Source organism: Neomonachus schauinslandi, chromosome 6, assembly GCF_002201575.2.
Source record: "Neomonachus schauinslandi chromosome 6, ASM220157v2, whole genome shotgun sequence".
In the NCBI taxonomy this organism is placed as follows: domain Eukaryota; kingdom Metazoa; phylum Chordata; class Mammalia; order Carnivora; family Phocidae; genus Neomonachus; species Neomonachus schauinslandi.
Genome location: NC_058408.1, coordinates 120,992,669 through 121,017,009, shown reverse-complemented (window position 1 = coordinate 121,017,009; position 24,341 = coordinate 120,992,669). Strand labels below are relative to the sequence as shown.

General features: G+C 44.0%; 1 protein-coding gene across 2 annotated transcripts in view; it reads left to right on the top strand.

Moving 5' to 3' along the window:
* The window catches only part of MYOF (myoferlin), a 152,592-nt gene that overhangs the window by 94,796 nt on the left and 33,455 nt on the right, over nucleotides 1-24,341 (top strand). For both annotated transcript variants that reach the window (XM_021699796.1, XM_021699795.1), the window contains 15 exons: nucleotides 797-989; nucleotides 2,208-2,363; nucleotides 5,592-5,723; nucleotides 7,875-8,038; nucleotides 10,253-10,367; nucleotides 12,243-12,348; nucleotides 13,516-13,661; nucleotides 15,632-15,805; nucleotides 16,689-16,797; nucleotides 17,745-17,822; nucleotides 20,006-20,187; nucleotides 20,282-20,440; nucleotides 20,565-20,663; nucleotides 21,628-21,789; nucleotides 23,662-23,827. In XM_021699796.1, the coding sequence (XP_021555471.1) occupies nucleotides 797-989; nucleotides 2,208-2,363; nucleotides 5,592-5,723; nucleotides 7,875-8,038; nucleotides 10,253-10,367; nucleotides 12,243-12,348; nucleotides 13,516-13,661; nucleotides 15,632-15,805; nucleotides 16,689-16,797; nucleotides 17,745-17,822; nucleotides 20,006-20,187; nucleotides 20,282-20,440; nucleotides 20,565-20,663; nucleotides 21,628-21,789; nucleotides 23,662-23,827 (2,141 nt within the window). The remainder of the gene's footprint in view (nucleotides 1-796; nucleotides 990-2,207; nucleotides 2,364-5,591; nucleotides 5,724-7,874; nucleotides 8,039-10,252; nucleotides 10,368-12,242; nucleotides 12,349-13,515; nucleotides 13,662-15,631; nucleotides 15,806-16,688; nucleotides 16,798-17,744; nucleotides 17,823-20,005; nucleotides 20,188-20,281; nucleotides 20,441-20,564; nucleotides 20,664-21,627; nucleotides 21,790-23,661; nucleotides 23,828-24,341) is intronic.

The following is a 24,341-nucleotide window of genomic DNA, read 5'->3' as shown; positions in this document are numbered from 1 at the left end:
CTTTGAATATCTAATGAGACTATGATAGTGAGGAAGACCAAGCTTGATGAGGAGGCAACGTCATTCAGACTTTACTCTGCGGTTGGCATTGTTCTAAATGCTCTCCATGTATGAATTCATTTATTTCTCACAGCAACCCTGAAAGATAGATGCTGTTTTCCCACATTTGAAGATAGGAAAACAAGAGATTAAGTAACTGCTCAGGACCACAGAACTAGTAAATGGCAGAGCCAGGATTTGTACCCAGATGGTCGGCTCCAAAGCATGGGGTCTTTATCATACATCGCACTGCCTGCCAACACAGACATAGACTTTTCAAATAAGTTCCAGGGGTTTGCAGACCTCCTGAGCCCCTCCGCCCCCCTCCACGGACTGCCTAGGGGTGGATGGTCCTCAAGAACCGTTCTGCTAAATGCTCTGTAATCTGCCTTCCCCTCCTTCGTCTTGGGGCATCTGTACACTGGTTGTAAGAAGCAAAAGAAAGGCGGGCCTGTTCCTCCCAAACACTGCAGCTGTTTCCATCTTCTCTCCAGCGACTCCACGGGCCTGGAGTCAAACCCAAGAAATTGCTTTGGAATTTTAATCCCCCCGCATTCCTCGTGAGAGTTAGGAGAGTCTGTCGGGCAGGTCTGCCCTGCCAGCACCACGTACACTCAACTTCAGCTTAAACCTCCTGCTGATGCCGTCAGGAAACCGGTGTGGCTTGCAAGATGGAAGTCCAACAAATGAATTCGACAGCTTGAAGCCCAGAAAGCTGTTCTGCAGATTATCTGTTTCTTTCCTTTTCTTTCTTTAGGTACACGTTGCCTCTTACGGAAGGAAAAGCTAATGTCACAGTTCTTGACAATCAGATCCAAAAGCTGCGGTCCCGATCTCTCTCCCAGATCCACGAGGCAGCTGTGAGGATGAGGTCTGAGGCTACAGAGGTGAAGTCTACACTGGCAGAAATTGAGGACTGGCTTGAGAAATTACTGCAACTGACTGAAGAGGTAGGACTTTTAAACTACTCAGAGGTCACTTGATATGGAAGACGGATTCTGTGGAATGGCACCACAGCTAGAGAAGGTGGTTGGAGAATCTGGTGTATTATCTTGGATATTGAGCAGATCTGACAGATGGTGCAACCAAGGAGTTACTACTGGGCTGGGATGCTAGTGGGTAATGGGCTGAGCATCACTGAAGTGAGGACAGGAGAAGAATTTTGAGTTGGTGGTCCTGGAAAGGTCTTCAAAGTAGATAAGTCATTATCATTATCATGATACAATCAGAGACTACCTCAAGTGGAGGGATAAAGTAGCAAATCTGTGTGGCACAGAGGATGCAAGTGCTATCTTTGCTTGGGATTGGGAAGACTTTTTTGTGAATCCTGGACCTACCATATGTAAACTTGGGCAACCTCTCTAAGCTTCAGTTTCCCCATATATAAAATGGAGATCATGGTAGTACTCACTTCACAGCACTGTATTGTGAAGATTCAAGAAGATGATGAATATAAAGAGCTTAGCACAGTGCGGGGCACACAGTGGTGCTGGATGAATGTTGGCTGCCATTAAGCTCTGGGAACTGGAAAACCAAGAGAGTAGGAGCCCCCTCCTACTGAGCTTCAGAGATTCAGGTGGAGGGGGATCGTAATATAGTTGTGGATAGAAATACATTTGCAAAAACATGGGATTAGAAGTAATTTTTATTTTCTGCTTTCTATGCTTTGGTACTTTCAAAGTTTCCTCTGGTGAACTTTTATCACCCTTATAATCAGAAAAAAAAAAAAGAGGTTTTAAAAAAACTAAATGAGTATCTCAGATTTGGCAAACACTGGATTGTCAGCTGGAGATGCTTTGTCTATGTCCTATGACACGTATGAAACCCGTAACCCCTGACTGCTGTTGAGGGCTTTCTTCAAATGATGGGTGAGAGAAGAGGGGGTATTTCCTAGAGTAGCTCTCGGAGCCGTGTAGGTCAGGCTTTGGGCAGGTGAAGCTCCCCCTCTGCTTCACCCCATCCCTTCTGGCCAGCCGCGGTCTGCCGCCCAGTCCAGCAGGCTCAGTGTGGTCCCAGGACATGGGCAACTCGGGGATTCAGACAGATCCCTAACCACAGAGTTTCTTTGCTAAGGGGAGCTCTGAGGAGCCAGCCTGCAGGGTGTCCAGTCCCTCTGTGTGTAGACTAACTCCAGCTTTGCTCCCTTTTCCATCCACCCACATGACCAGCCGCAGAACAGTATGCCTGACATTATCATCTGGATGATCCGGGGAGAGAAAAGACTGGCCTATGCACGCATTCCTGCACATCAGGTTTTATACTCCGCCAGCGGTGAGAATGCATCTGGGAAATACTGCGGGAAAACCCAGACCATCTTGCTGAAGGTACGGCTTCATCCCCGTATAATGTGAACTGCTTAAATGCAAAACCCGCCTTCCCGAGAAGGGGCTGCTTTATTTGCTGATTATTGAATGACTAGGACGATCGTGATCGATTCCAACCCATTTTCTGGCACCTTCCCCTAGGGTGGTAGTTCCCAGAGAGCGGTCTGGAGTCTGCTAGCGTTCAGGCAAGGACACTTCCGCAGAGATCTCGGTGACACTAATATTAACGTGACATTGTGAATGCTGTGCTTTCTGGCTTGAATTTTCCTCTTATTTCTAATGTCTCATGCTAAGCAATGCCTCCTTCCCTTGCCTTCTAGAGAGTGTTCGGGAAGTAGAAAAAAAAGGAGAAAGTAACAATAGTCCATGCAGTCTATGCCCTGACCAAATAGGTCCTCAGATTGAAAACTTCTGAGAATTTGCTGCTTTAGGGCAGTTGGTTCTGAACATTTTTAGAGTCATGGGCTCCTTTAAGAACCTGATGGAAGCTACCAGCCCTCTCTTCCAGAAGAATGCACATCTCACATGCATCCAAAGTTTAACACAGGATTCAGGAGCTTCATAGACCCCCATAAGCCCATCCCAGGACCCCGCATTAAACACTGCTCTCTGTGTGCTTATGGAGAACCAAGGCAGGGCCTGGGGCTGAAAACCAAGAAATCAAAATAGTCCCAGCTGCATTTGACATCCCTGTCCCTGGCCAACCCCAGCCCAGTTCTTTGGATTTGGGGGGAAAGAAATAAAAATCAAGAAGAGAAAAAGCAGTCAGGGGCGAGTGTTCTTTTAAAACAAGGAGATATCTGCTAACTTTTAATAAATGTGCTCATTGTTCTTTAATCAGGAAAGTGAAAATAGAAATTATCTTCCTTCAAGTATCTCTTGGTGGAACAAATTTTACTTCAGATAGAACCACAATTACAATTGTGTTGGTCAGCAGTCGGTGGAAGCAAACTGATTAATAAATAAAATTTTGCAGTGGGTAGGAGAGGAGACAACATGGTATTCTCCGTGTTAGGTTTTAGAACTCAGGGGATAAACAGCAAAATGCTTTCAAGACAATGTTGTGTGTATTTATTGACTGTGTTAACACTCATTATCCTGTTTAGGGAGACATTTAATTCATTGGGGTTTTTTGCTGGTCTTGGGACCCCTTTACACTCAAAAAAATTATTGAAGACCCCAGAGAGCTTTTGTTATATGGGTTACAGCTATCAATATTTACTATAATAGAAATTTAAGTGAAAAATTTTAAAAGTATTTATTTTAAAATAACAATAATTAAACCCATTACATGTTAACATAAATTATGTATTTTTAATAAAATATAACTGTATTCTCTTTACAAAATTAAAAGAGTGTTTTACATTTTTGCAAACCTCTTTAATGCCTGGCTTCACAGAAATTAACTGGGTTCTCATATCTGCTTCCACATTTAATCTGATAGAATAAGTTGTTTGGTTAAAGTATATGAAGAGAGGGGCACCTGGGTGGCTCAGTCAGTTAAGCATCTGCCTTCAGCTCAGGTCATGAGCCCAGGGTCCTAGGATCGAACTACATTGCTCAGCCAGGAGCCTGCTTCTCCCTCTCCCTCTCTCTCTGCCTGCCGTTTCCCCCTGCTTGTTCTCTCTCTCTCTCTGTCAAATAAATAAATAAAATCTTTTTTAAAAATTCTAGCAAAAGGGAGAAGTATATGAAGAGAATTGGGCCTCACATAGATATGTAATTGGAAAAGGGAAGAGTATTTTAATACCCTTTTCAGATAATTGTGGATACACATTTTTGGTATATAACACTAGACTCAAGTAGTAGCTTCTAAAAGGTGATTTGCAGTATGGAATTTGAAACCATATCAGTGAACTTTTCATTCTCGGCTGCATAGAAATCCATTGGTTTATCTTGTACTTTGAATGGTTCTATTATCCATGCGTGATTTTGTAACATTTAGCATTGATCATTTAGAAAATAGCAGTTCATTGAGTTATGCAAATCTTCCTAATACTGACACATTTCATCTTACAATGTTGAAAGAAAATCACTTTCATTAATATCATTCATCAGAAAAGTCTTTATGTATCATGATGCTATCAAGCTTACCATGACAGATACAAGTTTTCCAAAATTCTCATTTTTACTTGGAAGCCTGAATTTTATCATTGGCAACAGAATACAGTCAGTTATTGTCCTTGAAGTGACAGGCTTACTTTGTTTATGTTCAAGGAAACATCTGCCCCATACTCAAGTCTGAATAACCATATTTGTCTGTCAAATGTTTCAAGTCAAAGAGATTTCCATTAAAAAAAAAAAAGGTTAATTCAGTTCACATTTCAAGCAATTGCACAAGAGCTTTTTCTCAAGATATACATTAATATTGCAGCAGAAGTGATTTGTGTGTGCTTTCCATTTTATTACACAAAATGTTAAAAAGATGTACTCATGGGGGTGCCTGGCTGGCTCAGTCCATAGAGCGGGCGACTCTTGATCTCAGAGTCGTGAGTGGAGCCTACTTAAAAAAAAAAAAAGGGGGGGTGCCTGGGTGGCTCAGTTGGTTAAGCGACTGCCTTCGGCTCAGGTCATGATCCTGGAGTCCCTGGATCGAGTCCCGCATCGGGCTCCCTGCTCGGCAGGGAGTCTGCTTCTCCCTCTGACCCTCCCGACCCTCCCCCCTCTCATGTGCTCTTTCGGTCTCTCTCTCTCTCAAATAAATAAATAAAATCTTTAAAAAAAAAAAAAAAGTCCTCAAGGATCATGATTTGATAAGATTAGTAATTTTTACTGTCTTACTGAAGGAATTCATAAGTAAAACTAGTATTTGTTTTCTTCTCTGAGAGTGAGGAAGAAGACTGTGACCCACAGGTTCAGTTTGGTGTTACTGCCCTGATTCGTGCTGCGTGCCCAGAGTCTCATCCACATGGTTTTACACCATCACTGAACCTATCAATACAGCGAAAAAAACAAGGAACGCCTTGGTATTGTTAGGAAAATAGTTTAACTCCATGAACCTCCTGGAAAAGTCTCAAGGACACAAGGGGGTCCGTGGCTCACATTTTGAGAACCGCCGCTTTTGCTGTTATTATAATCTCTGCTGTAGGGCCATTTGGAAATACTTGACGCAAACAAAATTCAACCAGGGAGAGCGATGATTAGATGTTCAGTCTGCCTCGGGCTTGAACGTAATGTCGTAGCCCGTGCAGCTGCCAACATCAGAGCACGTTCTTGTGCATCTCACAGTATCCGCAGGAGAAAACCCACGGACCGAAGGTGCCCGCGGAGCTGCGAGTGAACATCTGGCTGGGCTTGAGTGCTGTTGAGAAGAAGTTCAATAGCTTCGCAGAAGGAACATTCACCGTCTTTGCTGAAATGGTACCTTCAGTAACATCACTGTCTTTTCCTCTTGGTGGTGGTGGGGGGGGGGGGCGGTCCTGTTACTTGTCATCCTTAGAGAAAACATTGATCCATTGGCACCCAACCATCAGCGCCCAGCCGTCAGCACTACCTAAAATCTCATCCGAGGGACCTTCACCTGGGGGGACGGGGAAAGATTGACAGGAGGTTTTGTTGTCCACGCTGGGACCCACCAGAGTGACTGACACATAGACAAGCCAGTAATGAGGGCCCTGGGGAGGTGCAGACCTGGAGAGGCGTGCTTGGAGGTGGGGGTCTTTGGACCGCAGAAGACGCATTCATGGAGGGAAAGCCTCCCTAAGTGATTATAAAACTGCATATCCTGTTGAAGATGCTGCCTGCTGGGGCCGCCCCAGAGATTCTGATTGTGTCACTGAGGGATTAGCAGCAGCAATGATTCCTGTGTGGGTAGACGTGGGGCCTCAGTGGACCACTTTGAGAAACAATGAAATACATGGGAGCCACACGAAGCCTTTATGGTACAGACTTGGAAGTGCCATTGAAGATAAATAGAGGGTGGGCTGGAAGCCAAGGGGAAGGCCCTGGATGACGGCTACTTACGTGCGGTCAGCTGGGTAAGGTGGAGTGGGGGCATCAGGGCACATGGAGGAGACGCGCCAGCATTCCTGGAGGGTTTCTTGGCATCGGCCTGCCCTCCAGCTCTGAGGATAGAGCTAAGCTGGAAGCTAGTACTGAGCAAGGATCAACCAGTCCAGAGTTCCCTTTCATCCTTTCCCATTTCTAGATCCTTCCCTGCATAGCTCAGACTCTAGTTCCAACTCATCTTAAAGAGACAATCCATGCATCTTAGTTGCGTGACTCTAATTTCTTTAGATTCTCACAACCTATGGGTACCAGTAGGGTCACATTAATAACAAAATGGACATTTCACTGGTTCTTGCCTTCCTGCGCCAATGCTAGACCTCAGTTCTCTGCAGAACCCCCAGCACCCCCATCCCCTACCACGTTTCTGGAGGTCCTGGAGGTGCTTCACATGTGCTAACAGTCTTGCTGAACTTCTTGCCTAGATTTTACTGTAGCCGTGCTGGCTTCCAAACAGAAGTAGTGGGAATACCCTGCTCTTCTGCTCTGTGTCCTTGTCACTTAGAAACCAAAAGGAGCCATGCACACGCCCCGAAGTCTCACAGCCCCATGTGACAGTAGCTTCTTTAGCTGCTTCCTGGAGCTTATCTCCTTTCAAGGCTCAGCACCCATATCTGAGACAGGTACTGTTGTGTCTGCTTAAACCCAATTTCCCCATCAAACCTCTACTCAAACTTCTTCCTTCTTCAACCTCAAACTCCCCTGTCACTTGCAAATCATCTTTTCAGTGGACTCATCAACAGAAACATGGAAGTTTCAGCTTGTACCCAAACAGGGACACTCACCACTGGCAAATCTCAACCCTTTTGATGGTTGACAGAGTGAAGAGCAGACCATTGTAGATTTATAACTTCTAACTTAGACAGAAATGCCCCATAAACAAGAGTCTGTCTTTGCCACTAAACCTGCTTCAAGAAAGGTCTTGGTCTTCATCCCCACTACATTCCAGAGGGGATGAAGGCAGAGAACTTTTAGGCACCAGAAAGGTCAGGCCCTTAAAGGACCTTCCTATGTCAGACAGGTTCTTTGTAGACTGCCTGGGAAATGTACCATCAATTATAATGTTGATTCTGCAGGGAAATGCGCCCCAAGTTCTAGGCCGTAGACCGTTTACAAATAAACTCTTAGAAGCCTGCACATTCATAAATTGAGGACTTCATGGGTATTTAAAAAATTAGGTTCAGAGAACCATTTGGAGCCATTCAAAATAATAATGGAAGCAACTAGTGTGATATACCACTATTTACAAAGCACTTTCAACTGCACATTTGAAAAATTCCGTGGGAACTGGTGGTATTATCCCCAGTGAACAGATGGGAATACCGAGTCTAGAAAGACGTGATTTACCCAAAGTTGCACAATCAGTAGCTGCTCAAGTTAGGTCCGTGCCTTCTGGGTATAGTTTTTTCACTTTCTATCATGGTTTAGCTTAAATGGGCTTAAAAATTTATGGGTGGCCTTTATTTCCTTCTCTCTGATGGTGTTTCTCTAATTTGTTTTTAACAGTATGAAAACCAAGCTCTTATGTTTGGAAAATGGGGCACTTCTGGATTAGTGGGTCGTCATAAATTTTCTGATGTCACAGGAAAAATAAAACTCAAGAGGGAATTCTTTTTGCCTCCAAAAGGCTGGGAATGGGAAGGAGACTGGACAGTTGACCCTGAAAGAAGGTAAGTTTTTCCATTTGCTGAGAAAAAAGGATGACAGTGGAGCCTTTCCCTAGAAATTGCTAAATGAGTCTTGCCCATCATCATTCTTGGTAATATTTATGTAACACCCACTGAGCATAAGTCCATAAAAACTTAAGATATGTCATTGGTGCCCCATAATAAAATAAGGAAATATAAAAAGGTACTAATATTTATTAAGAACTTATTATGCGTGAATGTGTCAAGCAGTGAGCTAAGCACCAGTGTGCTAATCACTTTATTGAATCTGGCCTCTAGCCCAACAGGGTAGGTGGTGTCAAAAATTAGGAAGGGTCTGAGATTTTTACTTTACTTGCAAGTTAACAAGGTCACCTGCCCTACTTCATGGATGCTGGCAGGAGACCCAGGACTCCTGGGTCAGAGACCAAGGATTTCACTCCCACCAGTATTAACATTTGCTCTGGTCCTCAGGGTGACAAGAAGATGGTCAGATGACACTTAAACATGAAGTGGTTGTGTAATAGGAGAGGAACCTGAGCTTAGGGAACCCGAATCTTTTATAATGGGTAGCAAGCATGCTGGTCCTTTGCTCAAGAGAGAGAGACGCTATCTCTGTCTTCCAAGATTATTCCTCCTATAAATATCCTTGATGCTGCAGAAACACAAGAACTCATAGAGAATTACCTCCCAACAAATAAGAGCATTATCTCCACTTTACAGGGGAGGAAACTGAGACCTACAGAGATTAAGTAACTTGTCCAAAGACACATAGGTTGTAGGTGGTACCAGTCTAGCCTGGGCACCAAAACCAGCACTCAACTATTATGGAATGTCTGTAAGAAACAGCAGAGGGTACACTTTAAATGGGTGACTTGTATGATATGTGAATTGTGTCTCAGAAGCTTGTTATGAAAAAGAAAGGAACAGTAGAGGGGAGGCAAGCTTGTGTCCCCTGGAGTTTGGGTCTCTGAATGTTGCCGACGGCATCAGAATCCGAGCTCCCTCTACTCCACCTCATGACCGGATACTTGAGGTTGGAGGAAACAAGCTTGTGAAGTTGGATTTCAAGGCCTCAAACTAGAGTTCTTCCTCTCTGTCCACATTAGTTTCCTGTGATCACAGGCATTAGGGAAGGAGGGAAATGAGCACGCTGGGTCTGGTCTGGTCTGTTAAGACCCGATGATTGCACATGATTGCTTTTAACCCATGACAGCTTGCTTTGGATAGAGTGGGGGTTGCTGGTGAGGAGAAGGGAAATGGGATTTGAATTGGAGAGAAGGAAGGAAGGTTAGTGAGGATAGGGAAAGGTGGAGGCATTGTGTTTGGAAAAGTGGAGGGTCAAAGCATGTCAGGGCTCGATGGGACCCCAGAGACGGCAGCCAGGTCTTCTCCTTCTCTGGGGCCCAGAAAATGATGAGATGGGCTTAATTTATACAAATAGTTGGGGCCACTTCTATTCTGATTTCTTTCCAGGGCTTGATTCTTAGGGAGGATTTGGCAGGGAAAAGATGTCGGAACGGTAAAAGAAAAAGAAACCTCACTTGAGTGGGTACCTGGCAGAAGACTTCAGTCAAAGTTGGAGCCTCTGTACTTTCCTTATGGGTTGTCAAAATAGTTCCAAATCCAAGAGGAAAATTGGCATGGCAGAGAGTCAGTATGGGTTTCTTAAGTACCTAAATGGAGTCTGGAGTCTTAAATGACCTGGTTTGGCCGTCAACCTAGGAACTATCCAGAAAATTTAAACTCCTCCCTTCAGTTTGTGTTACGTAGACCATGCAGGCCATGAGTAAAAATTTCCACACTTGGCCTCATGAGACCTTCTCCACTCCATTTTTTAAAATAGGGGGAATGAGGGTGGACAACTTCCTATTCTTTTGAACTGTTAGCCAGGCGTTTTGCTGAAAAAAAGCTGAACGGCCCTGAACTGAAACAAAAATATGGAGCGTGAGGTCTGTGTAAGGAGCTGCCCACAAGACTGTTTTCCCAGTCCCCACCCTGATTACTGAGAAGGAGCAGCCCTGCTGACTTGAGGAGTCCTCTGTGGTTTAGGTCTCATTGTTCCCCCAGGCCCCTTCTTCACAAGAGTGTCAGAAGTTATCAGCAGGAAGCGTTTGGTGGCGAACCCAAGGGCTAGCGTCAGGAGGGAACCAGTGTAGATGTTTCCCGACCACGGGGCAGAGCTGGGGTGGTTGGCTACCATTCATTGCTCCTTTGGTAACACGAGCTGGCCCGCAGCTTGCTGACTGAGGCCGACGCGGGTCACACGGAGTTCACGGATGAAGTGTACCAGAATGAGAGTCGCTACCCCGGGGGCGAGTGGAAGCCAGCCGAGGACACCTACACCGATGCGGTGAGCAGGCTGCTCCCCACGGAGAGCCTCAAACCCTAACTCTTTGGAACCATGATCTGCGAATCCTCCAACCGCAAGGCGCGGCCTCCCCTTCTCTTCTGCTCTATCTCGTGTCCTGAATAGCCTTACCTTAGGCTGAAGCTACACAAGTGCACCTCTAATTATTTTCTCCCGAAAAGACATTGGGTCTGTTTAACTAGATGTTGGTACATGGTAAAGTTTGAGTCATGCAATTTTTTAATTGTAAATATTTATTTTTAGTTTTTAAAAATCACAACAAATGGAATGCGTATGTCTTTAAAATGTTCAGACAGCATAGAAGGAAATGAAAAGTAATTCTTCTCCCAGATTTACATTCCACCCCCCAGTGATAACCACTGAAATCTTGTTTCTGTTCACACTCAACTACAAAACTTCTTTCCCCCCCCACACACCTAAATAGTATCAACAACTTGTATTTTTCATGTAACAATATATCTTGGGCATCCTCTGATATCAACACATATAGATCTATGAGCTTTCTTTTTTTTTTTTTTTAAGATTTTATTTATTTATTTGACAGAGAGAGACACAGCGAGAGAGGGAACACAAGCAGGGGGAGTGGGAGAGGGAGAAGCAGGCTTCCCACTGAGCAGGGAGCCTGATGCAGGACTCAGTCCCAGGACCCTGGGATCATAACGTGAGCTGAAGGCAGACGCTTAACGACTGAGCCACCCAGGCACCCCGAACTATGAGCTTTCTTAAAAAATGCCTGCAGAGTGTCTTATTATGTGCACCCTCTATAATGTACTTAAGTATCCTCTCCTTGTGGACATTTTGATTTTTTCCCAGTCTTTGGTTTTCTCAAGCAATGCAGCAGTAAACATCCTTATATATACATTTTTATTCACTCGTAAAAGTTTATGTCCAGGAGAGATCCTTGGATAGGTTTGGTCAGATTTCAATGCATATGCAATTTTGATAAATATTGCCAAACTGCTTTCAGATAGGCTGTATAAGTTTTTATTTCCAGCAACAGCGTATTAGAGAGCTGTTTTCCTAAACACTCACTACCCCCACCACACCAGCTTTGTCAGTGCCCAGATGTCCTTTCCATTTTCTCACTTTTAATTTAAAGTGAAGCTGTGGGGCACCTGGGTTGTTCAGTCAGTTAAGCGTCCAACTCTTGATTTTAGCTCAGGTCATGATCTCAGGGTCATGAGATCGAGCCCCGTGTTGGGCTCAGTGCTGGGCATGGAGGCTGCTTAAGATTCTGACTCTACCTCTCCCTCTGCCCCTTCCCCACTGCCTAAAAATTAAATAAATAATTTTTTAAAATAAATTTAAAAAAATAAAGTGAGGCTGAGCATTTTTCCATATGTTTATGGATCACCTTTATTTCTATTCTTATGAATGTTTTTTCATAACTGTCCATTTTAATGTAGTCAATACTTAAGTCGATATTTAACCTAAACCTTGCTCAATCTTACATGATTAGCATCTAGAACTTCCAGTGACATTACCTTGTACTTGAAAACACGTGTTTTTCATGCTTTATCCATCTCTGATGGTTTCTTTCCAGTATAACTCCTGATAAAGAGAGTCGTGCCATTTCATAATATTGTTGAACCATATGAAATTGCTGATATTTGACCATTTTTGATCTACAACAACAATTTCCCATGGTTCAACCCAACATACCCCCTAATAGTGGAAACAGAAGGTATTCTAAAAAACTAATCTTGTGTAGCAATTGTGCATAGAGATTAGAGATTCACAAATTAGCATGTAAATACCATTGTTAAGTGTGTGGCAGCCTCTCGCCTTTGCATCTTATCTGACACTATGGCTTACTTTTCTTCATTTTTTATTTTGTTTTGTTTTTACTGTCTAAAGAACGGTGATAAAGCAGCATCACCCAGCGAGCTGACATGCCCTCCAGGTTGGGAATGGGAAGATGACGCATGGGTATATGATATAAATCGTGCAGTGGATGAGAAAGGTAACATTTTAGAACTATTACCTTGTGGGGTCTCTGCAGCAAGGCCCTGGTTAACCAGAGTAAAGTTTCCTTGGGGGGAGGAGTCCTACTTCTGTTGGTCTGTGACTGTCAGGTCTTGGATATTACCTGTGACTATTCAAATGCAAAATCTGAAGGACAAGGAAGTGCTTGGACAGGTGGGGGTGGGGGCGGCAAGAGTGAAAAATACAAGATCACAGTGGGCCAGGTGTCTGCACGTTGAGATGCTGAGGATCCACGATGAGAATTTAGGAGGGAACTGGAATTTGGATGTTCTCTATTCTAATCATACCCCATAGACTCCCTGGGAACATCACACTCAGGACCCTGGGGCTCAGGAAGAAGGACTGTAAAATGCCTTAAAAGTCATCCTATTCAGCAATAATGCAGATTGTTTTGGGGGTTTTTTGAAGTATAGTTGATACGCAATAATGTAGATTATTGACATAGCTTCCGTTAATGGTGTTTATCCTTTTCTATGAGCAGTGATCTGAAGGTAAATGAACTATCTAACATTTGGAAATATCAAAAGAGAAACTCTGATTTCTTTTCCTTATAAAATAAAGAACAAGCATGGATAAAGAAGGGTTCAAATAGATTATAAATTCTTTGCTGATCTTGATGCACACACCAAGCCTTATAATAATAGTTAGCATTGACTGAGCACAAACTATGTGCTAAGCATAGTCCTAGTGATTTGCAGGCATTATCTTGATGAATTCTTTTTAAAAAAGTATACCTTTATGCTGGGGAAATTGGGCCATAGACAAGTTTACTAACCTGCAAGAAACTTTTTTAGTAAATAGCCAGTGTGTGGTGATGCTGGGCTTTAAACCCTTCAGCCCTGTCCCCGGCTGCCTCTTGCACTGTGCTTTATTCTTAGATGCACTTAATTACCATGAGTGAGGAGGGATGAAAGGAGAGGAGAACCCCGTGGCCGCAAAGGAAGCTTTTGAAGAGGGATCCAGGGGAACAGAGCTGTGTTTGGGTTCCGCTGAATTGCAGCCAAGTGAAAGGAGCAGTGGAATTCACTGGCACAGGAGAGAATGCTGGGGGAGCAGAGACAGTGACTGGATGTTTCCTGCAAGTTTATCTGGCAATCTGGCAAATGCATCTCTTTGGGATAACTGTTTGCAAACTCTGTTCCAGGCTGGGAGTATGGAATTACCATTCCTCCTGATAATAAACCCAAATCCTGGGTTGCAGCAGAGAAAATGTATCATACTCATAGACGGCGAAGGCTGGTCCGAAAACGCAAGAAGGATTTAACACAAAGCACTTCAAGCACTGCAAGGGTAAGAGTTAGCTTGGGAGGGAGCTAGGCCGGGGGCCACACAGAATTCCCATTCCTTGGCTATTTCTACAGAAACCATTTGCCAATCAAGGGCGTAAGGCCCTCCCTGCTCAACGGTTCTCAAAACGCACTCCCCGCCCCAACCAGCAACAACACGTTACCTGGGAATGTGTTAGAAATGCCTCACCCCAAACCCACTGATTTAAGAATTCCAGGGGTGGGGCCCAGCAATCTCTCACCAGGTCTTCCAGGTGATCTGAAGTAGGCTAAATGACAAGAACCACTACAGAGTAGTAATAGAAATTATTTTGGTATCATAACGAAGGAGTGGCAATAGTTCAGTACTTGGAATGAGATACACAAGGACTCAAATCTTGGCCTCATTTCCTTTCTCATCTGCAAAATGGGTACAGTACCATGCTTTTAATTAGGGTATTATAAGGCATACATGGAAGAATAAGTTAAGTGCAATAATAATACTCATAATAATAAGTGGAATATGTTGTGTGTCTTCTATAATGCCAAGTACTAAATGTGCATTGTCTATAATCCACAAGATCTGCATTTTATCCTCATTTTATAGATAAATGACTCTGGGCCATATGTCTAGAAAGTGATTGAGCCAGTGTCTGAACCCAGACGAGGCTATTCCACAAAGTGCCTGACTCATAGCAGGTGCAATGAAGTTACTTTTTATTACAAGTAAGCTTCTTGGGCACAAAGATGGAACCATAGTCATCTTTGTATCCTTCTTGCCAGTTCAGAAACTTGTTCTTGATAAATAGTGGAGGAGAATGAATGAGCTGATGAATGAATATTTCTTATTCAACTCCCCCTATGCTGATGGAGTGAGAAGCTCCTAGAGGCACTTGACTCTCTCCTTCCACATGAGAGCACCAAGGTGATACTGAGCCACTCAGGTCAGAAGACTGGAAACTTGACCCAGTTCTACCAAAAAGTATCATTGAGACTTTGATCATATTCCCTAACCTCCTCACTCCTGGCTACCTGAAATATTTCAATGCTACTGTTAACACTACTAGAGGGTCAATTACAAGATTGTGCTTGACCTGGAATTATGTTTATTCAAAGTTGAAAAAAAATCCTACAATGATAATAACCCACATAGAGCTCTTGTTTCTGAGATCATAGATATTATTTGGTATTATTTTGCATTTATCAAATCTAGTCATACTTTTAAGATATTTACATACAATTTCCATCAGTAAATGTCAGCTACATGAAGGCCAGGACCTGGTCTTATCTTGTTCTTCATTGCTTCCTCAGCTCTTAACACAATCCCTGTCACACAGTAGACACTCGTATTTGTTAAATTGCATAAAACATTGAAAACTGAAGACATTTATATATAAACAGTTTTTGGGATAAAAAGTCCTATCCTCATAAGTTATTAGTTACTGCAGAAGTAATATACTCTGCTCTATCACTTACTAGTTATGCCAGTTACTAGCTTAAATGAGACATTTAAATCCTGGGGAGAGTGGTGTCATTTTTCCCCATATACGGTTAGAGATAACAATGTTTTCCAAACTGTTTATAACAGTAATGATGTCTTATGTGCTAATGAAGTGAGGAAATAGAAAGCAATTTGAGAAAGAATCCATTTTCCTTACAAAAAAAAAAAAAAAAATCCATTTTCCGTAACCCTCCTCAAGTCTGAACAAGGTCCCTCTCCTGAGGGTGTAGGGCACCACCTTGGCAACGTCTCGTTCCATGTCAGTTTCCTGATTATCTCTGCATATTTCTACAGTTCATCAGCTCTGCAAGGGCAGACAGCCTGCCTCCTTTGTTCTTTGTTGTTTCACTGGCTCGTAACACAGTGCTTGGAACAGAGTAGATTTTCAAGACCTATTTGTTGATTGACCAAATAATCTGCTTTATCAATTAAGGGATATTGTTGTTATGATGATGATGATTATCATTAGCATTAAAGTTTTACTTCTGGTCTAGGCCATGGAAGAATATGAAGACCGGGACGGCTGGGAATATGCTTCTTTAATTGGCTGGAAATTTCACTGGAAACAGCGCAGTTCAGATACCTTTCGCCGCAGACGCTGGAGAAGAAAAATGGCTCCTTCGGAAACACATGGTGCAGGTGCCATCTTTAAGCTTGAAGGCGCCCTCGTAAGTAACAAGTGCTCGAAGCTCAAACAAGATTGGCACGGGGAAAGTAGATGAGTGTTGGAGGCTCCACTGACTCCACAGGGACCCCTCCAGTGCCGCAGGACTGCAGATGATTTGGGAGAGAGCTACACAACCTAGGTGCTCAATAACTCTTGTTGCATGACTACACCATGACTATAGGAAAGGCTCTAAGAAGTTCTACCACAGACATACCTGTTTAATGTTTCCCCCAGCATTTTCCAAATATATCTATTCTGAAACCCTTGCTGCGGTTGACGCCTGTTAACATCGCAGGCATGGGTTCTTTGGATCCTACCTTGGAAACTATAACTGTTCAGCAAACCGAGAAAGTTAAATACACAGATGTGAGGGGGAGAAAAACAGAAGGATGGCTCACGGAATTAGAGAAAAATTCATATGGAAGCACAGTAAAGAAGGCAGGGAGGGGAAAAGCGCAAAGGTGGAAGGAATGCGTAAGAGAATGGCAGTGGCCCGTCTAAAACAACATGGTGGTCAGGAACCATTTCCAAACGCAGCCTATTTTTATATTTCGGCACATTGACCCTGCTATGTTGCTTATTCTCATCCTCCTCCCACCCTTTTAATCCCCTTATTTATCCTTTATGCTTTTCCTCTTTTAAATTTTCAGCATCAGGGTTTGGTAAGCCTGGACTTGAGGCAAAAGACTGGCCTCAACTTCTTGCTCTGTCGCTTTCCAGCTAAGTGACCTTGGGCAAGACACTTGCTGTGCTGGGCTTTATTCGTCTTTAAAAATGGAGCGATTGGATGAGAAGAGTCCCTTTTAAAAGCCACCATTCCATTTCTTTGTCATTCTTGCCTCTTTGTTTTGAGGCATTGGTCATGGACTTTTCTGCCTCTTTAGGGTGCAGACACGACTGAGGACGGAGACGAGAAGAGCGGGGACAAACGGAAGTACAGCGCCACCACCGTGTTTGGGGCAAACACCCCCATCATTTCCTGTAACTTTGACAGTAAGTTTTAAATGGATTTGTACATTCCACCGCTATGACTTATCTCATGAAAACTCTCTGAATCACCGAATAGGATTAAAATGTCTTTATGCAAATGTGACTTTTATTTCGATGAAGAGGATTTTTTCAGATACACTTTTAAAAATCATACTTGGGGTGGAGGGTCGTCAGATCATTGACTTTGACATAGTCTGTCCAATATGTACTCATTCTATCTATTAAGCTCCCCAAAAGATTGTTTTAATTAAAAAAAAAAAAAAAGAGGTTCAAAAAGTTAAGTAAAGGTTGGTTCCAATGATAATCTTTAGGAATTTTGGAATGAGGCAGACCTATTCTGTACTAATAATAGCAAATGCTTATGATAGGGCTTAGCATGTGCCAAGCACTGTGCATATATTAACTCATTTAATCTTCATAACCACCCTAGAAGGTGGTATTATTGTTGTCCTCATCTTAGAGCACTAAGGACAAGATTTCAAGTAGTCTGACTCCCAGAATAATGTGTGGGGGGTGGGAGCATATATACATTAATATAGGGGTAAGGAGTATAAAGATTCTGAACTATCAAAGGAGGAACTTTCCTAGATCTGGGGCTGAAATAGTATAGGAAGCCCTGTTTCTATAACTCTTGGAAACCAAGTCTCATTGTCAAGGTCTGTGATGACAAGCAGTGGCCTAAATCTAGGTTTTACAATAGGAGTGATGTTCTCCTGAGTGATACACTTGCATTGGGCTTACTGTAGTATTTTTAAAGTTAGTTTTATTTTATAGGAAACAGAACTACTTTGGGAGCACCTGTCATCACCATTATGTGTGCTCTTTATTGTGGAGAAGTAGATTTGAATGACCCATTTATCTGAAACATGAATTATCTCCAAATATTCCAGAAAATTTGCAGTTTACAGTGTTATGTTTCTTATGAGTAACCTCCATCCTGTTCTTTTTAGGAGCCTACATTTACCATCTGCGCTGCTATATCTACCAAGCCAGGAACCTCATGGCTCTAGACAAGGATAGTTTTTCAGGTAAAGGGACAAAAATCTCCATCTTACATGTTATTACATAGCTGGCTAGCTTGAGTCTACTTTTCATCAAGTGGATGTTTTTAGTAATGTCTCACAACAAAGAGGCTTTCCATATTGAAATGGGTTTGATTTGTGTGAAATAAACTGCACAGTCATTAAATAATCACTATGTTGAGTACTATTGCTGGGTGCTAGAGATACACAGAAGTTACATGGTCTTTTAATACTAATAATCATTAATTGATTAAGTAATAACAAGCACCAAGAAGAAAAGCAATTTCTGCTCTTTGCTTATACACACAGCTCTCTCTATATGTATACATATATACACTCTGGGCTCTTGGGCTGATCGGTAAGTTAAGATCCTTTATAAATATTTTTGTAGCTCTCTCAAGTTGACAGAAAGATCACAAGTTCGCCCATCTGCCTACAACACCAGGCTTGAGGCAGTGTGGAGTCCATTTTGACCTCTCTGTGGCCTGTTCCCCAAATTCCCTGCACCATAAAGCCATGAGACCTAGCTCGTTTCATGGCCTTTGGACTGGTTCTAAGGGGAAGGCTGTGGGCAGGGCTGGGGAAAAGGCCAGGGGTCCGCTGCTGAGGATCTGTGCTGTTGCTGGTGGGATCATGAATGGTTCAGGGGCCATCTGGGTGACTTGGGGAGATTTCCACTTCAGGACTTGAAGGCCAGCAGAGCTTTGATGGAAACAACTCTTAAAGCAGTTGCCTGACACTCTGGAATGCTCACATCACTCATGAGGTGTGTTCCAAGCACTCACGTAACCAACATTTGTGAATGGTTTCCTTTTCTTACAGATTAGAGCAGATTCAAAGTCATCCCCATAATACGCATCTCCAAATGGGGTTTGAAGACGTTTTTGAATATTCACCACCAGGGGGCACTCAATCATTGAAAGTCAAAGTTAGAATCTTAATCCTAATTCTTGACTAAAGTTGCATAAAACTCAAGCAGATTCCTTGCCGTTTGAGATATAAGATAACTGATCGGGGCCATGGCTGTTGTAAATAATGCTGCAGGGAACATGGGAGCACAGATAGCTCTTTGAGATAATTATTTCATTTGCTTTGAGTAAGTACCCAGAAGTGGGATTGCTGGATCATATGATAGTGCTATTTTTAATTTCTTGGGGAGCTTCCATACTGTTTTCCACAGTGGCTCCACCTGTCTACATTCCCACCAACGGCGCACAAGCGTTCCCTTTTCTTCCCATCCTCGCCAACACTGGTTATCTCCTGTCTTTTTGACACTAGACATCCTAACGGGTGTGAGGTGATATCTCATTCTGGCTTTGATTTGCATTCCCCAGAGGATTAGTGATGTTGGACACCTTTTCATGTACCTTTTGGCCATTCGTATGTCTTCTTCAGAGAAACATCTCTTCGGGTCCTTTGCCCATTTTTTAATTGGGTTATTTGGGCTTTTTGCTAGTTTTGTATGAGTCCCTTGCATATTTTGGATATTAACTGCTTATCAGATATGTGGTTTGCAAATATTTTCTCCCATTCCATGGGTTTCCATTTTGTTGATTGTTTCCTTTGCTGTGCAGAAGCTTTTTAGTTTGATGTAGCTTCGCTTGTTTATTTTTGCTTCTGTTGCCTGTGTTTTTGGTGTCGAATTCTTAAAAGCATTGCCAAGACTAATGTCAAGAAGCTTACCCCTTATCTATTCTTCTAGGAGTCTTACAGTCTTGCGTCTTGTGTTCAAGTATTTAGTCTATTTTGAGTTGATTTCTGTGTATGATGTAAAACAGGGCTCCAGCTTCATTCTTCTGCATGTGGCTGTCCAGTTTTCCCAGCACCATTTATCAGAGACTATCCTTTCTTCATTGTGCGTTATTGGCACCTGTGTTGAAAATTAATTGATCGCCTATGCATGCATTTATTTCCGGGTTCTCTATTCTGTTCTATTGGTCCATGTGTCCGTTTTTATGCTAATACCATATCGTTTTGATTACTATAGTTTTGTAATATAGTTTGAAACCAGCAAGTGTGATGCCTCCAGCTTTGTTCTTTCTCAAGAAGGCTTTGGCATTCTCTCTCCCAGGGGGTGGTGAGGGTCTGTGGTCAGTGCAACTCGAAGAAGAGCATGCGATTGAAATGAGGGGGCCTGGGGAGCTAGACATTAGCCATGGCCTCACAGTTACTCTCTTTTTCTGTTTTAGATCCATATGCTCATGTCTCTTTCCTCCATCGAAGCAAAACCACTGAGATCATCCACTCAACTCTGAATCCCACATGGGACCAGACCATTATATTTGATGAAATTGAAATCTATGGGGAGCCCCAGACGGTTCTACAGAACCCGCCCCAAGTTATCATCGAACTTTTTGACAATGACCAAGTGGTAGGTAATTTAGAATTTCTAAGACGGCTTGGGGGAATGACGGAGGTGTAGAGGGATATTTGTTGGGGAATTTAAGGACTGCTTGTTTCTCTAGGGCAAAGATGAATTTTTAGGACGAAGCACGTGCTCTCCTCTGGTAAAACTAAACTCAGAAACAGATGTCACACCCAAACTTCTCTGGCATCCCGTAATGAACGGAGACAAATCCTGTGGGGATGTCCTTGTAACTGCAGAACTGATTCTGAGGCACAAGGTACTTACTGAGTTCTCACGCATATATTCTTTCCTAGTAGCTGCTTAAAACACTTGCTAATAATCCGCGACACCATTTTCTTGAACTAAGGAGAGGCAGTTATGTTTCCATGTTTGTTTTACAGGATGGCTCCAACCTTCCCATCCTTCCCTCACAAAGAGCGCCAAATCTGTACATGGTCCCCCAGGGGATCAGGCCTGTGGTTCAGCTCACTGCTATTGAGGTAGGCAGCTCCCTAAGTTTTATTGATCAAGTCAAATGACATAGCTACACAACTGGACTCTCTCGTAGGAAATGGAATCTTGCTACATATTCTCTTGCTGTCTCCAACTTCCTATAGAATTTGTCCAAAAATTTGAAATATGCATGGAAACAGAAAGCTTGTCGAAATAAGAACAGGCCAACTCCAGCGTTACTGAGGGAATCTAGAGTTCTCACTTACGAGGAGCCAGGAGATTTCTGAGTTTCCCATGTCAACCGGAGAGCTGGGAGAGGGAAGGCAGACTGCGAGCAGCGTGTGTGTGTGTGCATGTGTGTGCGCGCATGCGTGTGTGTGTGTGTGCGCGTGTGTGCATGCAGAGAGCAGGGGACCCAAAAGGTGGGCTGAGGTGGAGAGAGGGATGGGAGCAATGGGAAACGGTGACATGCCAGACCATCAGAGCAGACACAGGCTGTGGGAGCTCACGGGTAGCTTCATGGACAGCATCTGGTCCACTCTCAAGGTCTCCCCCTTGTCCAGTCAAGCAGCTGTTACCTTGAGATTTCCCTTCTCAGGCTGTCTTGCTCAGAGTTCCCAAAGACCAAAGCAGATGGCTTTAAACAACACTGTGCTAAGGAGTTTACACTTGATCCTCAGAATGACCCTGTGATTTGTTTGCAGACGAGATGGTCGTGTTTGTGGACGAGACATAGAGAGGTTCCAAACTTACCAGGGTTCGGGGCCAGGATTTGATTCCTGCACCCTTCACTGCTCTGCTTTTTAGCAGCTCAGGCAGAAAAAAGGGGGCAAAACTGCTTTCTCTGCATGACCTACAGGCTTTCTAGGATAATAGTCTCAGAGATTTTAGGCAAATCTACACAAGTCAATCTTAAAGAATTTACTAGTTATTAAGGAAGAATTTTTCCTTTTGAATATTATTTGTAATATACTGAGTTTTCCTCCTCTCTCCTTACATTGTTTTCTTTAGATTCTAGCTTGGGGCTTAAGAAACATGAAAAACTACCAGATGGCCTCCATCGCCTCCCCCAGCCTTGTCGTGGAGTGTGGAGGGGAAAGGGTAGAATCAGTGGTGATCAAAAACCTTAAGAAGACGCCCAATTTCCCGAGTTCTGTTCTCTTCATGAAAGTGGTACAGTATCAAGACTGTAATAACACATGTGTGTTGAGTAGCTGAATTGTACTCAAAATATGAATATATTAAGATTGCATCCCCCGCACCCCACACATACAGAGTTTATATATTTCCAAACTCTGACAGCAACTAGAAAAACCCTGCCTTGAATTCAGCTTGCCAGTGACGTTTCTTCCTTAGATTCTCACACTGTAGTAATGGTTTCTTGAAGCTTCACACATCCCCAGTGATACAGAAATATTTGTGAAAAATACTTACTTTTTTCTCAAATGAACTTTCCATCTATTCAGCTCTCGGGTACAGGCTTTTGGTCTCTGCCCTGGAGGGCTGAACACTGATCCTCAGTCCTGCCCCCTGCAGGTGTACGTGGACTGGAAGCCTCCAGATAGGGACTGGCTGGCTGGGGAAGGGGCCGCTGCAGGGCCCGTTTGAGGTAGTGGGGCCCGGGACAGGCCCCACCTCCAGTGGAGGGCACCCACTTGGTGCCATGGAAGTCACCCCCTGCTTGTTAGGAAGGGACAGCGTCACATCCGGCTCACGGTCATCTGTCGTAGATCCCATAGGACTTTGCAGCAAGAAGAGGTCACCCCGTCCTTCCGCTTTTTAAAGCAGTTTCATCCTTAGTGTTTTTAAAAAGAAAAGTCTTCCTTTCTCACTGTACTGAATAAATAAAAGAGAAAATCAAGGCATTTCCTTGGCGTGATGAAGCAGAAGGCCCAGCACCTTCGCTTTCCTTTTCCCTCCCTAGTCATTTGGTGTTGCTCACACCCCCTTCTCAAACGCTAGGGTTGTGTGGTTTAAAGTCTGCTCTTACAGATGTAGAACCTGAGGCCTAGAGAGGGGGACACCTTATCCAAGTCCCACAGTGAGTGTCAGGCCACACGCTCAGGGCTACGGTGGTTATGTGGGAGGCGACGCCGGGACAGCTCCAAGCCATTCCCGCCCCCTGCGTGTCGTGTTTGCTCTCACCTGGCAGAGCAGGCGGCTTCACTCCTCATATGCCCACTTCGGAGGAAACCCAGAGGTTGAGTCATTTATACCAGGGCATCAGCTGGCAAGTAGGAGGCCAGAATTTGGACATCCGTTCCCCTCACTCCAAAGCCCGTGCTCTTCCCCCTACAATGCTGCAGATGGGGTGCCGCCTGGACACTCCAAGCCAGAATCCCGAAGTGATCGCCCCGGGCCACTCCACCCATCCGTGCCCCCTGCCCAGCCCCAAGTTCTAGCCTGAATCTAGTCCCAGCGGGAGTGAGGAGAGCCACTCCGCCAACCCCAACTTCTCCTCCTGTGCGAGGCCAGAGATGAAACATTCCCTGAACCCCATACCGGGTGCACCCTGGGACCAGCCCATGATTCCCGACTCAGACAGTGTCACCGAGGCCACCAAGTCCCACGTGGAGGAACAGGAGGAATCAGGGGAAAAGGAGCATTCTGTCTGGACACTGAACTTCCAAGGCTGAGAGATTCCCAAGCCACACAGTTCCCTTGGAGATTCAGTTTAACTCGGTTACTTGTAAATTCTAACTCATCCTCACTGCAGGCTGACTCTGCACCCTTTTACAGAGCACAGCCAGGTCCTAAGGCACTAGGCTAAGCAGGTCACACACAGCAGTTAAACAACCCTCCTACTATGGAGGACGTAGCTGGGGTCTTGAAGAGTTGAGGTCCTGCAGCTCCCAGGGGCAGAGCCAGGGTTTGACCCCAGGCAGGCTCGAGGCTCATGCCCTTAAGCACGACACTGCTTGCCTCGCATGCATTCCTGAACTACCTACTGTGAGTCCCCGGGGCTACACCAAATGGGCAAACAGAGTCTGGGTTGGTCCCTTTGGTCTCCTATGGAGGAGTGATGCCTGCTTCTGTGACCCCCAGTTCTTGCCCAAGGAGGACCTGTACATGCCCCCGCTGGTGATCAAGGTCATCGACCACAGGCAGTTCGGGCGGAAGCCCGTCGTTGGGCAGTGCACCATCGATCGTCTGGACCGCTTTCGCTGTGACCCTTATGCGGGGAAGGCGGATCTTGTGCCGCAGCTAAAAGGTAAGATGCATGTCTATATCCACCATTGGGGGCTTCTCATGTGTGATCTGATTTAATCTTTACCAACCTGCTCAAGATAAAAATAAGCATGCAGATGAGGAAACAGTTTGATTTACAGTGGGCTATGTAACTTTCCCAAGGTAATATAGCTAGTACGTGGCAGAGGTAGGTTTGAATTCCCACCTTGTTTTGGGGGGATCCAGTGCTCAAACTACTACCTTCTGAAGTAACCTGTCCTAGCTGAACACTTGATGTCTCTGCAGGAAATGTTAAGTGCTTCCTTAAATTGTCATGTAGTCGAGCAGAGAAACAAGGCAATGACCGGTTGCTTTCCAGTGTGATAAATGTTTTGATGCAGAAATCCAGGGGTCCCCTCCTGAGCACAGAAGCAGGGAGAGGATTTTTATTTTGTATTGCTTTCCATCTATTATCCTCATGAACATGTCCTGTTATTGTGATGTAATTGGGAAAATATTATTTCATTGTTATCCGTGGAGGAAAAACTGGCACCTGC